At 46.6% G+C, this 16,047-nt stretch overlaps 1 protein-coding gene across 1 annotated transcript in view; it reads left to right on the top strand.

Moving 5' to 3' along the window:
* The first annotated feature begins 6,905 nt into the window (after positions 1-6,905).
* LOC142572935 (rifampicin phosphotransferase-like) overlaps positions 6,906-16,047 on the top strand; it is a 139,178-nt gene continuing 130,036 nt past the window's right edge. Inside the window, exon 1 of the mRNA XM_075682393.1 lies at positions 6,906-7,044. Within this exon, the coding sequence (XP_075538508.1) occupies positions 6,954-7,044 (91 nt within the window). The 5' untranslated portion in view covers positions 6,906-6,953. The remainder of the gene's footprint in view (positions 7,045-16,047) is intronic.

Here is a 16,047-nt window from a genome sequence, read left to right as displayed (position 1 = left end):
GCGCTCGAGTACTTCTTGATTACGTGACACTCGGCGATTCAGAGTGGTAATGACCTCGCCTTTGCCTAGCGCTCGCAGTAGCTCAAGTTGCACCTGAGCTGATAATTTACTTTACAGCATGCTTAAGAAGAAATGACATATCAACAAACTCATATTGGTATTAGTCGTCTTGACCCTCATGTCATTTTAAAGCCAGTATTTTTAACCTCTGTTATTAGTAAAGTGCGAATAACACCTCTTGCCTTGCTCCCGATGGATTGTTTTCTTATGTAATGAACCCAAACAATATTATGTTAAGGCCTTCACTGAACAGCAACTGAGATATTTTGCCTCTTTACTTGACAGCTTTCATAAGCATTTCGACATGTTAGTGTAAAAAAAAAACGTAGCAATTCTAAGATGTTACATTCATTTTAGCAGATATTCAGTTAAGCTTCTTCAATGTCTTACAAATGAAATACAACACTTCTTGGTACCTAAATTGAATCGAGCGCCATTCCGTAGGCTGTGAAGGCCATACATGGCGGCTTTTCTTCTGGAGATGCCGGGGCACCGGGACAGAGAAGTACGAATGTAATTTCTTATTTCTATTTATTTTTTATTAGTGCTAATCTTGTCAGAAATTACAGCCGGGAAAGCCCATCGAACTTGCTCTTATGATTCTTTGGGGAATTCACACGCATTCAACAATGTCAAATAAATACGAATGAATTTATTTGAAACGGCGAAGAAAAAAAATGTCCTTTGTCCAACAGCAGTCGCCAAAGCGAAATTGTTTTATCTTAGACATAAGTAATTGCAGTGGTTGCATTCGATGTTATTTTAACCGCGTATATATTGTACGAGGTCAACAGCAAACTGTTAGGTCGGTAAATTTTTGAATAATTTTAATCTCCCGTCATAGGACATAAGAATTAACTTTATTGGAGTTATCCATGTACGAGCGTTTCGATAAAAACTACCGTAGATTTCTTCATGGAAGCTTCTTAGAAATGCGCCATTCTTTCGTTTGCTCAGGGCCATTGTCTTTTGTAAGAATCATTAGCATTCCACAACAGCTTTTGTCGTAGTTTGGCAGTACACACGTTGCGCAATTAGTGTAGCAGCTAATAAAAATTGTTCACGTGGTTACGCGGTGTCCCCATACTAACACACGTTAATAAATTTGCAGACACACTTGTCTACCCTTCACTGCATGCGTTCTGTTCTTTTCGAACGCCTGTAGTGCCCTTTTAACACTTTTCACATTTCATCAGTTTGTTAGAGCTTTCTCAATCTTTGCAATGATCATAACCACCACCCTCATCATCAGCCTATTTTATGACCACTGCAGGATGAAGGCCTCTCCCTGCAGTCTCCAATTACCCCTGTCCTGCGCCAGCACATTCCAACTAACGCCCGCGAATTTCCTAATTTCATCGTCCCACCTAGTATTCTGCCGGCCCCGACTGCGTTTCGTTTCTCCTGGCACCTATTCTGCAACCCTAATAATCCACCGGTTATCTAACCTGCGCATTGTATGACTTGCCCACCTTCATTTTCTCTCTTAATGTGAATTAGAATATCGGCTATACCCGTTTGCTATCGGATCCAAGCCGCTGTGTCTCTCTGTCTCGTAACGTTATGCTTAGCATTCTCACATATATAATCATATAATATGAAGCCTAAAACTCGCAGTATCGCCCGAAAGGCAAATAATCGATTGCGATAGCAAATTAGTACACTGCAATACAATAAAAAAAAGTTAGTATTATCGGCTGTATAAACTAGCAAAATTCGCTTACTAACTGAATTAGCATGGTGTCACGGTTTCATAAGCAAACATGAACACATATACTCTGTAACCGCGGAAACTCGCTGTCAAATTGCTGGAGTGAGGAAGTGTGGCAGTAGAAGTGGGCGAATTGGCTTTCGTGCTGCCTCTCGCCTCAAACCGAACTAAGTGGTGAGAACATATCGCGCACGAAGTTATCGGATGTCGGTGCGCTCAGGCGCCTAGACTGTGTCCCCCATCGCAGATCGCTGTCAAGATAAAATCCGCGCGGCAGCGCCATACGCAGCTGCCGCTGAAGTAGAACGCTTTGCGCCGCAACTTCCCAACGCAGAAAAAATAACCCGGAAAAATCTTGAGAGCTGGAAAGCTTTGTGTATGCATGATGTTCTCTAACGCGAATCGCAATTTGACCTTCTAGCTTGCGTAATTGTGCAAGTAATCACACACTTAGGCAAATAATTTTGACTACCTGACGAATGAATTATTAAAAAATTCACTGGCGTGCGCAAGGTTACTGCTAATAAAACACCTCTGGTTTAATCGTCGTGTCTTCTAGCTCTTTTTTAAACAACTTGAGACACCTTAGCTAGAACCCACGGTATAATGGGATCGTGCAGTTAATATCCTACTGTTCGGTCACACCATCTGCCACAGCGGTAGCGTTTGCTGTCCCGCAACTTTGAATTACTCCGCGATTTCAATTCAACCACAAATTTACATGCATGCTTGGATAATTGGCAGCAACACGGAAGGCTGCTCATTCGTTCAATGCTTTAGGCCCCTCAGAACTGAACGTCCTCTGTCATGTGGAATCAGCGTTGCAGGCGGTAACATGACATCTTGAAAAAAAAAGAAAATAACCATATGACATCCTCGAATTAGACATCGCACAGCTTCTCGACCGTGCCCAGCGAAGTGGCCACGTTGTCACGTTTAAATAGGTGCCTCGTCACGGTTGCGTGGCTGGTAATGGACTCGCTGACAGTGAGGCGAGGTTGGCCTTCTCGTATTTCGAGGAAGTTGGGATTTCCTAATCACGATATGAGACTGACTCACTGATTAGGTAAGTCACGGAGGACCCTAATAAAAATTGTACACAGTCCTCGTTCTTTGTTTTATATTGCGACCACGCACGGCGTCATGCATAGGTGACGGCGCATAATTCAGTAGCGGGCTGTATCTCGCAGAGATGTTTTTAATCCATAAAACGACAGAGGTGGCAAATTGCTGCAAACGTCAGCAGACACACGCATCTATTGAATCGAGGTGAGAAATTCTACATTTCACCGAAGGTTACGTGGAGTCAGGCACATTCGCCACCGTAGGACTAACCTGGGCGTTCCTTTCACCAGCCGCTACGAACATCTCTCTCCGGGCAGTCAAATAGTCTTGACTGGGAGCCTTGTTGGACGCCTGAAACGCTGAACAAATATTATCTAATTGATCAGCATAGATGCTGGAGAGATAGACTCTAGGCAGTTTCCAAACCAGGTGCGCGCTATCCTCGGCGCATGTCTCGTATTACAACTGCTGAAGTGGCTACGCAACACGGGAGCCGCTCTTGGAGGAAAACCGAACCTACTGACTGGCTGGATGAGCTGCTGTATTAAGGCCGTTGTTGGGTTGCGCATAAGCATGGGCTCCTTCCCTTATCCTCCTCATCCTTCATCACGATATTTTTTCTCCCCTTACATATTCCCCAGTGCAGAGAGCAGACTGGAGCACAGCAGCTGAGTTCACCTCTTTTCTGTAAATAATAGTTCTCTCACGCAAACTCACTCTATCTAGCGCAGTGATAAATTATGACATTATCAATTCAGCGGCCATCCTTTCTTACTAGGAAGCTTTAGCTCGGAAGTGCATATTTTGTTACGTGTAAGCCGAGAAACCATATGTTTCAGAAACCACGGCCTCAATTTGATGAGGTCCCAATAAAATGTGTAATAGCAAAATAACAGAAGAAGAAGAACGTGGTTAGAATTTAGTGATAGCAGGAAGCAGATTTTGTATTAAAATCATGAATGCTTTTTAAAAAAATTCTATATTAGTAACTTACCAAGAAATTAGTCCTTTAGTCAGAATTTCACGAATTTTGCAACTCAGTAACTAAGCGGTAATAAGGAATATCAAACTTCTGTAGAGTACATGGACTATTACGTCTAAAACCACGAAGTTCATGCGTTACAGACAGCTCTGAAATATAACACGAAGTTCTGAGTAGTACCATTGCAATACTTTCGTACTCGTAAACATTATCACCGTTTCACTTAAGTTGTAAATCCTTATATCAAATTTCTTAGATTCTCTAACAGGTGAAGTTACATAAATGCGACATATCATAAGAAGCCAACAAACACTGACACCAAGGACAACATAGGGGGAATTACTTGTGCTTAATAAATGAAATTGAGAAATGATAAATTAATGGAAACAAAAGTGGATGAAACGACAACTTGCCGCACGTGGGGAACGAAGGTTGTGGGATCGTTCCTCACCTGCGACAAGTTTTTTCATCCACTCTACCTATCAACTCTACCTGCGAGGTACGGGTATATGACTCGACCAATGTGAGGAAATTACAGGTCTTTGAAGCGCTGTCTTGTTGCGCTGCGGGAAGGGTTTGAGGATTTGTTCCAGTATGATGGCGATGGGTTCGCTTTAAAAAAACTGGAGATAAGCTTGTGCCATTGTCTTACCGTAGTAAAGAGGCTTCAGGATAATTTTGTCAGCGGAAGTGTCTCCTGACCGGCACAGGCGGGATATTGTGATCAAGAATCTCTCCATTCGCCGTAACCGATAAAGAGGTTCGCGACCTCGTTTCTTGAAAGCACTGCGGCGAAGTACTTGAGCGACTGCGAAGTGTGATAACATAGATAAGCAGTAAAGTCTCTCTCGGCTGCGATGATGCTCCACTGGCCATATTAGCACTGATGACTTTTTTCGTCACAATTGCACCCTGGCTCTCTCACGCTACCATAAGTATACTCGGTAACATGTAGAGTCGCCCCCGGGAAGCCTAAACGTGGCCTCCGAAATGCGTGGCACTCCGCTGTGCGCAAAGGGTTATGAAACGTCGTGCGGCAACCGGGCTCGTCTCTCCCGCGCTTCATTCTGGAGATGCCGCGCCGTCTGGCGGCGATGCTGAGACGTCCGCGCGTGGCCTTCGAGACGAGAAGCGCCGCGCGCCGATGCCTGGGAATGCTGGGAACGGTGCCCTCGCTTGCCGCCCACTTAGTGGCACGTACTCAGTGGCCCAAGTCGGCGAGAGGCTCATTGAGCAGCGGCACAGACCAAGTGAATGCATGACGCAGTTCCTTAACTATTTCATTACAGCTAGCATTGAGCTCATTCTCGGTGGTTATACGTTTTAACAATTTATTTGAAGAAGTAGTAGTCGCAACAATGCTGGCCTACATAAAATTATGTCCTGATCATTGGTGTTTTGAATGGATGTATAGCAGATAATTATTGCTCAGGCAATTTTTGACAATTCTTGTAAGAAAGTTAAAGAAGCACCTCAAGGAACACGAATGAAAGTATTAATTAGCTACTTTTAGTTTAAGTACTGAGAGTTAAAAATACTGAAATATACAAAATAAGCTCCTCGTTCCTTATTTACTACTTTGGTGGCATCAATGCTAACCATAGTGATGCCCATAAAAAGTGGGAAAGCAGCAGCTTCAAGGAGGTGACAACGACTAAAGTCCTATTGTACATGGAGCATTTGTTGTTAGTCGTTGCAGCGGGCATCTGGTTTGGTCTTGACTGCAATATTTAGGCTCACGAAGCAATGGTTGCTAGGTGACGGAACATGCCGAGACCTCCTCATATTTAATTATTGAGTTCGATCAACTTTCCTGTGCAAGCAAGGTGGTCTAGTCTATGTTGATCTGGCGCTGCAGCCTCTATATGCTGTGTTCAGTTTGCGTCTTTTTATTAAAGAAGTGCTATAAGCAGTGCAGGCCAGTCCCGACCATACCCCCAAGAGGGAGAGAGAGAAATACCTTTTCCGGCACATTGGCGAGGGGGAGGGGGGTGTAACTTCGCCTAGATGGCGGCCAGAAGCCCTTGGGCTCTGCCGGCATCCTCGGCCTGCTGGACGGCCAAAAGTTAGTCTTGGGGGGCCGAGCTGGGCAGCACGGTGTCCCATTGCGTCCCATCCTTAATTTTTTGGCCCTGTCGGGGCACCGGAGCGCAGGCCCAGATAATGTGATCCTGTTCTACCCTTTCTTGAAAAAAATTACATTTGGCCGAATGATCGCGATTATAAGTCACCAGATTTGGATGCGTATTGGTTTGAAGGAGGTGCCATGGCACTGCATGCTGCTTATTAAGCGATGGGTTTGCGGGGGGGGGGGGGTGTGGAAACGCATCATCCCCAATCTGTAATGGTTAGTTATCTCCCTCTAGCCAACCATCCGGTCTGCTGCGGCCCCAGCCACGGCGTCGCGGTGGCTCGTCTTCTCTAATCTAACTCTCCCGACTTCCTAATCTGCCAAAAATGGTCAAGTATGGTAAATATATATAGTGCGGTTGTCATTTCAGACGGCGCACTATAATGTCAGCAGAATAATTCCCGAGGAAATGTTTACCAAGGCGCAGAAAAACTGGCACTCGAATTGATCGATTTATATCGGGCTTGTGTGAAGCCACCCTGTAAAGCAGCATTTGTCTATAGTCGCCCCTGCCTTCCGTTGGAGGAACGTGGCATTTCATTGTATTGTACTGAATTTGAACACGTGGTAACACTATTCATTGTTTGTCATCATCAAAAAAATTGCTGAGTGAATTGACCTGAAGGATTTGTGAATTATCGCCATCATATTTCTGTAAAATTCGAACTTCAGGAAAGCACGAAATGGCAGCGTTGCGTTGCAATATTTCCAATTGTACCTAGAATGACCTTGAAGGTTTCAATCAATCAATCAATCAATCAATCAATCAATCAATCAATCAATCAATCAATCAATCAATCAATCAATCAATCTTTGTGCTCGCCCACGCACAAACAGCGTCTCGACATTGTTCGACCTTTTTGTGGAGCGGCGACTTCCTCTCCCACAAGCAGCAGCTTGACCCTATCTGTCATCGCTGACGTCCCACCCTCTGCCAATAGGTCCTATCTGGCCGATTGTGATGGCCACGCAGACTCGACCCAGGATTCAATCAGACGCAAGCCATGGCGGCAGCGGCAGCTGCTTTCACGGCCGCTGTGTGGGCTCTACTTTGGCACCTCTACGAGCGCGCATTAGGAATATGGATGGACCACGGTGGGTGCCTTATTTCGTTCTTCATCGGTGCAATTTCTTTAGCGGATAATCACGCATGCAGAGACAGTTGTCTCGAAACGTCGGTGGTTTACTTGTGTTAAGCGCCCAAAGCTTTACGTGTAGCATAAGGCACGTTTCTACGACTGGGTGTGGGAGGTCTTAAATGAGTGCGGTTGCTTGAGATGAGTAAAGTCGAGAGAATACGCGTAAGAGTCTGTGCGTTTTATATCACTGAGATTTGAAGCTCTGGATACGCGTGTGTCAGGGACACTCTAGAGCCGCTGACATATCAGAGCAGCGATAACCAGCCGGGTGCACGACCCCTGTCGGCGACATGAGGTAGTCAAACAGGCGCAGGTAACGCCGCTTATGACGTTTACTTGAGCGAACGTTAAACAATGTAGATGGAACTTGCTTTCGATCGCAGAACCCTAACTAATTATTTATTAGTTCCGGGGTCCTACGTGCCAACACGACGATTTCATTATGAGGCACGTCGTAGTGGGCGACTCTGGACTGTGTTGACAACCTGGGGTTATTTGTTGTGAACCCAATGCATCCACAGCACACGGGAGTTTTGGATTTCGCCCTCATAGAAATTTGGCCGCCACGCCCAGGGTTTGATCCTGGGACGTTTACAACACCATTGTGCGAAAAGCTAATTATGGATCGTACAACTCTATAGCAACGCTGACTTCTTGTAGACGAGGCAGAAAAAAAAATGATTTCTCGAGTTTTCACAGTCCTCGATTGCATATCGATAAATAACTAGGAAGAAGAAATGTTTAGATGTTCTCATGAGGGAGCAGTTTATAAATGGCGGAGTGTTTAGCACTGAACAAAGATTCAGGCGCAGCAGCCAACCAATGCACCTTCTATGTGTACACGTAAACAGAAAAACAAACGTAACTGACCATTGAATCCTGCTGTATGCGACGGGCGAGGAACAAATGGGCCTAACGCAATTAGCTAGGCCGCAGTTATAGTTACCGAAACAGTGCCGATAGCATTATTTCCCATTATTGACCTGAGGCCCATGTATATAAACTATGTTGCTATGCCTATTCATCCAAACATTACAGTCCATACACACAAGTCTGTCGGCATTCCTCGCTCTGCTGTTTAGTTGTCTTGTGCTTTCCTATGAACAGACGGGTCGGCGCAATTGATACTAACCTACCTTTCGTTCCGCGCGCTTTATCTTTCCTCGTGCCGTCAACAAGTACACACTTGAGAGGGCGGACAAAAAAAAAGAATGAAAAAAGAAAAGACGTGGTTTTCCCCGAAAGACGAAGAATTGACAGCGATAGCAAGGTTTAGCGTGACGCTTAGGTGTCCGCTACTTTGGGATTCAGTAGCAGATGTTTGCTTCGCAGTCCATAAATTTCTTATGGAGTACAACCGAATGCCCTGTTAAACTTGTTTCTTTTCCTTCTTTTGTGTGCTTTTGAAATACGAATTATTGATTCTCCCCAACATCGTTGCTTTTCTTTTAACACGTCATTTAACTTTTACGACAGCACTTACGCAATAGCATCCACTAATTTACTGGCCGATCCCAACACAGTGGGTATGAGCCGCGCGTTCGAATGTGAGCAATGACGACTGCTCCAGCGGCGGTCAAGCATAAACTCGGGAGCAACATGTCGGCGCGAAGCAGCACGCAAGGCAGCTAGTGCTGGGTGGACGGAATTAGCAATGCCCTGGCAGCGACGAAACGTCTGTGGCACGCGGAAAATTTTTAAACTGGTCCTGAACCACTTTTCATCGAAGTCGAGGAATGCATTCCAAGTTAAAATCGACTGTTTCAGAAATACTGTGCCGCAAGAACCGCAATAAGTTGCAGAAGCACTGAAGTCTCCTTAGGTGCATTGAATGCGAAATCAGTATGACTCGTCAGCACAATACTTTTCACTTGGTCATGTGCTGGAATTGGGCAAAGTCAATATTGTGGGGTGGGCTACTCAAATATTCGGGGTGGGCTAATTTAATTTAACGTGTGCCAACTCAATTTTCGAGTTGGGCAACGCCACCTTTTCTTTTTTTGGGTGTGAGCCACGGCGTCCGTCCGACGCCGTGGCTGTTCACCGTGGGATTTCGCAGTGCCAGAACGTAACGTCATCACTTGGTCACGTGGGTATGGTACCGGTACCACCGGATGTTAATTCAGGACGCCATATTTTCCGTTTCATGGGGAATATTATGCTTTCGAATAAAAATGTACTTCAATGCATTCAGCAAAAGCGGAGTTATTGGCAATCAAAAGTCCCCTACGCGGTTCTTGGGCTCCTTCTCAATCACACTGCGAAGGCCACCGTGGAGAAGGGCGGGCCCGGAACACTCCGCCTACTGAATGTCGTGCAGTTAAAATTTGATTTTGGATGCTGACGTAGACGCCACTACATCTAATTTCGGGGCCTACAACGCGCCAAACGTAAGCCCTCTGTACAAAACTGAAGGTAGCGACGTACTTTTGTCGTGCCGCCAAAGCTGCGGCGAGGAGCATGAGAGGAGGCAGGGGAGAAGGTCTGCGTACCCCCATTGCTTGAGCGCCGTCGCGTGGTAGTTTTCACGCCCTTTTCTCTATTTTTCTTTTTCTTTACGTGTAAGGGTTGGGGCGGGCAGGAATTAGGTGGTAGCTGGCCCATGCCATCGTCCAACTCATCAACACTGAGGATCTTGTTGAAGGGAGAGACTTGTTCTGATCGAGAACGAGGAATATGGGTTTTATGTACAGTATCTAGATGAGAACGTTACAGTTCATCAGTCTAGCATGACTGAAAGAGGAATGCACACTGAAGAGCCGACAACAGTTGCTTATAAACACTCGGTCCTCCCTAGATCGCTAGGTGAGGGAAAACGGCCGTTCATTCTTCGACCAATTCGGAGCGTCCAAAGTCATCGTAGACGACCCGCCTTTGAGAGGGAGGGTTTACGCACTCACTTCCGCACAGGCTGCACTGACCACACCAAGGTGAGAGAGTTTTCGCAGACACGGGTCTTGCTCTGAGCAGGCGCCTCTTGATCCCAGAGTTGACCCCGCAGACAGTGGCCGCCGCGTCTGTCTATTGACTGATGACTTCTAAACACCTTCTGCCCGGAGTTCCTCCACTCTAAACAAACCGTGACGGTGACGGCGAATTCACTAGCAATACTTCGTCCACCGACTGCGTCTAGACATCTCGGCGCCGTTCGGTTGGGGACGCGGCGCATTGTCGTCCTTAAAAGGCTAGTCGCTGCAGCAGACATACTTGCGCCGTTCCGAGGGTGGCTTCCCCGAAGATCACCAGTCTCCGCAGGTCGAACGTAACAAGGTGTCTCGGCGAACTTGTCTCCATGGAAGTTGGCCATCCAGTTGCCACGGCGGGGCAATCACATGAGATTTCACATATTTTGGCTAAGTTTCGTAGCTACCCGCGTTGGAGTGCGTAGTTTGTTGTGCTGTCATATATATCGTGCTAAAAACGTAACACGCGCTATCGTGGTACTACTGTGAGGGTTTAGCTTTCTCAGTTCCTGCTTTTCTTAGGTGGTGCAAATATATTTTGAGAGGACAAACTATTCATCACCAAGCGTAAATGATGTTAGCTATTGTGAGTAGGCTCTCTGCCCTTCGTCATTCATTCATTCAATCATTCACAAAACTTTATTGAAGTCCTGAAGCCCGGTGTTTTCAGACCGAGGCGGGCCATGTCCACGTCGTCTCGGCAAAATAAAGTGGTGAGCAAGTTTGTTGGCTGATATTGACTTGGAAACTGCGCAAAAAAAAAAAGAAGGAGAAGGGACTCATTGATGGAAACCATTTCTACGTCTAACTTTCGTCCTTGCATAAGCTTTCTTTGCAAACGATGTACAGGTTCCACTGTGACGTTTGCGCTTGAGAGCCAGCGGCGCCAATTTGTCTAAAAGTGTAGGACTAGTTCCAGTGCATACAGAGACGCCAGTGTCATGACGAAACGACAATAGATGAGATGCTCCGCGTTGATCGCTCACGCTCCTACATGACGCTCGTATTATTCAAGCGATAGAAGTGTGTTAAATGGGGCTGCTTGGTTCATCTTTAGAATAAAAACTAAGATGAACTGCACAACGCAGGTTGTCTATGAAATCCCGCTTGATTGTGAACGTTGTTATATCGGGCAAATGGTGAGGTGGATCAATGATCGCCTGCGCGAGCATGTCGCTTCACTAAAAGGAAACCCGTACAGTCATCTGGCTGCCCATTGCAACACGTGTGGCTGCATCCCGATGTTTAAGAATTGCGAAATAATTGGCACCTATAGTGTAAAGCGTGCGTGGGAAATCTTTGAAGCATTTTGCACATTCAAAAGTGGCGACGCCTGCGTCAGTTCTGCGTCCCTCACGCTCTCAACAAAAGAACTGGATTATATTCTTGGCTGACCGCTTATCCTTGTTATCCTTGTTTTATGCTCCTTATGTCACATTTTAAAATTACGGGGTTTTACGTGCCAAAACCACTTTCTGATTATGAGGCACGCCGTAGTGGAGGACTCCGGAAATTTCGACCACCTGGAGTTCTTTAACGTGCACCTAAATCTAAGTAAACGGGTGTTTTCGCGATTCGCCCCCATCGAAATGCGGCCGCCGTGGCCGGGATTCGATCCCGCGACCTTGTGCTCAGTAGCCTAACACCATAGCTATGTCACATTCAAGGATGTCTTCATATGCTGCTTCTGCAAATAAAGCATTTGGTTGCTAGTAAGCGCTCTGTCCTGTGCTTTTTCTCGCTAGTCATGTGTTGCGCTGTTCCTGTTTTTATTCAGGCGAATATGTCACGTGCTTCACGTTCGGTCAACGTGCTACCAAAATGATTAAGTTATCTACACAAGCTCGACCAACTGTAGTCGTTTGGTACGTACAAGCAAGTACGCACTTCGTGCTGATAACACACATACAAGCTGTTGAATCAGCAGGTACATACTGCTGCACACACGCAAGCGCGTTGCCTTTCACGTGCACCGGCGAAACCTTGACTTCATAACAATCCTTTCACGCCGGGCAGGTGTGTTAGAAAACCAAATAAAGAATTTGGTTATTGCAACAGATACAGCTGTCGAAGCGGCTCGATCTGTGCAAGTCGCGACAGTGTTTTTGCGTGCAGGTACACTGGTCGTGGAAGACATGACACCCAAATAAAGCTCTGGCAGGGATATGAAGCTTATGTACATTACGTATACATTTGGCGAGACAAAGAGCTTTGATTTTTGTTCTTGTGCTCGACAATAAAAGGAACTTGTCCTCAAAACTAGCCTCAAAAGGCTTCTAACTGGAAGCAGGGCGCCAACGCGAAGCGGCAGAACAAGTGCGCAGTTACTGTGCCGAATAAACACTAAAGTCATCCGCTTCTGCTAGTTTCATAGCGTTCCACCATCGCTCCTAGCGCAGCAAACAAGAAGCTAGCCTTAATTGCAGTAAAAAGCCATGCACAAACACGTAACACTTTTAATGGCTCACCTCTCGTAACTGTATGGGCGAAGCCGGCACACCCATGAGCGAACGGCCAAGCTGCGGGGACGAGCGACGAGGGAAAGCGCGAGCGGCGAGGACAGCAGGAGAAGGAGAGGCCAGACGAGGAGGAATGCCGCTACCTTTAGTTCTATTCAGGTGGCTTACCCGATCGCGGTTGCCTTCAGCGAACCGCACTGCACTCAGTCAGCAGACTTAACCCACGGCCTCTGCGGTGTAAGCGCTACGTTGCAGACCGCAGCTTCTTGCAACTGTAGCCACTGTAGTGCGCATGCACAGCGTTTGTTTTGTGCACGGCAGGGTCTGAGTGTGCGCTTGCGCTCATACGCCCCAGTGTGGCCGTGCTACATAGTGGGGACCGTCTCTGACCTCCTCCATTTTGATCAGCGGATAGCACACTTTACAAGTCTGAGCACACACCGCACACAGCACTCAAGATGTCCGTTTTTAAGCCCTCGTTTTCTCTAGGTCACTAGACGAGGGAATTCAGTGACCTTATCATGGTCAATAGGAATCGTAGAACTGTTCGCAATACTCAGCCCACTTTATCGCACCAGCGCACCGGGCTTTGCCTGTGATGTTACTGCCGCCGTCCCGCATATGGCGCAATAACGAGTCAACGGTATGCAACAGTCAACACCCTTCTCACGGCCACGCGTTGGTGCCCATCAGCAACTAGCTGATTCTCCGTGACGGTCAGCTCGGGCTCCGTGCAGTGATCGCGGTTTCAAACGAACATCGCTAAATGTCAGCCGCTTGAAAAACGCGTAGGCCTTCGGCAGACGAGTTACACAATTACGTCGATTTGCTTAAACAGAGCTTTTTGATCGGTTTGCAAAGCTGAGGCACCTTTTCGCTGGTATGCTCGGAACGTATGCAGATCCATGACCCCCGCTTCTGCTCGTAACAGAGTGCTTCATGTCCCATGCTGAGGTAAGCATTCGCGGCCTAATGGCTATAGTACCCGGATTCCGTCATAGAGCTCGTTTTTTCGAATCCGTCCGTTGGGGTATATATTTTCATACTGAAAAAGTTTGCACGGAGACACGAGGACAAGCCGAGAAAAGACAAGGACGAGCGCTAACTCAAAATTGAAGTTCATTCTAAACTCATGCACGAATAAATAGGAAAACTGAAGCAGAACAAAACACGACTATCATATTGAACATCACGTGTTACTTCGCGTGCCTGTCTGAGTTGGTCAAGTACTGATACTCCCTATCAGAGAAGCCGACAGAAGCCTGACTGATGAACTTATCTCCGCTGATACACATATGGAAGTCTTCCATGAGCTCTCGAACGAGTTGATCCCTGTGCCTGAATAGGATTGTTGTTCTATCCAAGAGCGGTTTTCATTGGATCTTTGTCTAATCTTACTTGCCACTTGCGGCAACATTTAGGGAGGCTGTCAAGGGAATCTTCTCCAAGTAATCTTTGGTGTTCTCCGAATTTTTTACTAACGCATCGTCCGGTTTGGCTGATGTACAATGATGTACATTAATGTACAATGTACGTAATGAAACACTAGGAGAACACCGAAGATTGCTTGGAGGAGATTCCTTTGATAAACTCCCCAAACATTGCCCCACGTGGGGCAAGAACGATAAGAAAAAGATCCAATGCAAACTGTTCTTCGACAAAACAACAACCCTATTCAGGCACAGGCATCATCTCATGCGAAAGCTCATGGAAGCCTTCCAAATGCGTATCAGCGGAGATAAGTGTGTTAGTCACACTTCCATTCGTTTCTCTGGTGAGGAGTCCCGGTCCTTGGCCAACTCAATCAGATACACGGGGTAACACGTGATGTTGAAAATGATAGCCTTGCTTTGTTCTGTGTCCGTTTTCTTATTGATTCGTGTATGCGTTTGGAATGAACTCAATTGAGAGTTAGCGGTCATCTTTGTCTTGCCTTTTTTTGGCTTGTCCTCGTGTCCACGCGCAAGCTTTTTCAGTATGTATTTGTGACCAGTTTATCGTCACCACCATCGATAAACTGGTCACAGGCGCGTCGATACGGACGACGAATACAGCCGAAGCAGAAGAAGTGGCCGTGGCCCTCGCACTCGCAAATCGGGAGTGAGGACCGTGCTTACAGACTCCCAGACCGCCTACTCAAGCTACCGCAAGGGGAATATCTCTCCAGCGGCACTTGCGATCTTCACCAAATGCAAATCACCGGGACGGGCCGTTGAGCTCGTGTGGGTCCCGGCTCACTCGCAAGTGGAAGGCAACGCACTCGCCGACCACTATGCCCGAGAACTGTCAATTCAGGCCGGGGACGAGCCAGAGCTATCGTACCCGTGACAAGTTACAAAGAAATCACCCAAATGTACAGAAGCGGCATATGTAGGCTTCCCCGTCCGCATCCGCAATTCAGCCGAATGAAGCAAACGATGGTGCGACGCACGCAAGCGGGGTCGCTAGCACATCCCGTGCTCTTGCACATGATGTTCCCAACAGAGCACGACACTTCATGCCCGTTTTGCAGACGACCAAAAGGCACTCTAGCACACATCCTTGCAGAGTGCACTAAGCTAAAGAACCCCCCACCATCCCCCCCCCTCCCCAGCCCCCCCCCCCTCCCCCCCCCCCGAGCGATGGGAGACCTTGTTGTCCAGCCCCGACCTACTGACCCAGCTCGCGCTGGTGGCTAGGGGCCAGGAACTGCTGGACGCACATGGGACGTGAGAAGAAGGTTGCACCCCATCTGGTGCCAGCGCGCACCAACCTTTATTAAGGGCTCAGTGTAAAAGTTGATTTGCTCTTTCTCTCTCAGCCCTCTCTCTCTCAGCCTTTCTCTCTCTCTTAAGTGGTTATATTTGCGGTCAGATATATATATATATATATATATATATATATATATATATATATATATATATATATATATATATATATATATATATATATATATATATATATATATATATATATGTTACTGTATTTTGGAATGGGCCAAGTGTAGTGTATTCAGATACATACATACTGGGTGTTCTTTTTAGCTGCCCGAATTTTTAAAATTACAAAACTAATCTCGGTAACGTTATGTTTATGTTTACCATTCGAGTGTACGGATAGGCAGTCTCTAGATACAGAGGGATTTCCGCAATTACAAGCGTAATTAGCGAAGTTACGGTAATTACCGTTCTAATTATCAACAATAGGTGGCTACAGCAAATGAGCACTTTGGGGCCCATTCTCAACACTACCTATCCCAACGATCAAATTTTGAATAGTGGATCTCAGGTTGGAGCTACGCCGCAGACAGCAAGGAGATCACGCAAGCTGCTCGTTGGCTGGACCGGCGGTGACCTCGGAGGCGGGATTAAAGGCAGGGGGGCGGCGACGTCAACGACACAAACGCTCTTTTTCCAGCCAGTTTCGGTTACAAAGAGCCTGCCATGGGGAACTAATTGTTCGCTTAGCTCCCACATAAAATCCACTATTCAAAATTTGATCGTTGGGATACGTAGTATTGAGAGCGGGCCCCAAAGTACTTATTTACTGTAGCCACTT

Source organism: Dermacentor variabilis, chromosome 2 (assembly GCF_050947875.1).
Source record: "Dermacentor variabilis isolate Ectoservices chromosome 2, ASM5094787v1, whole genome shotgun sequence".
Taxonomy (NCBI): Eukaryota; Metazoa; Arthropoda; class Arachnida; order Ixodida; family Ixodidae; genus Dermacentor; species Dermacentor variabilis.
This window is presented reverse-complemented; position numbering and strand designations above follow the sequence as displayed.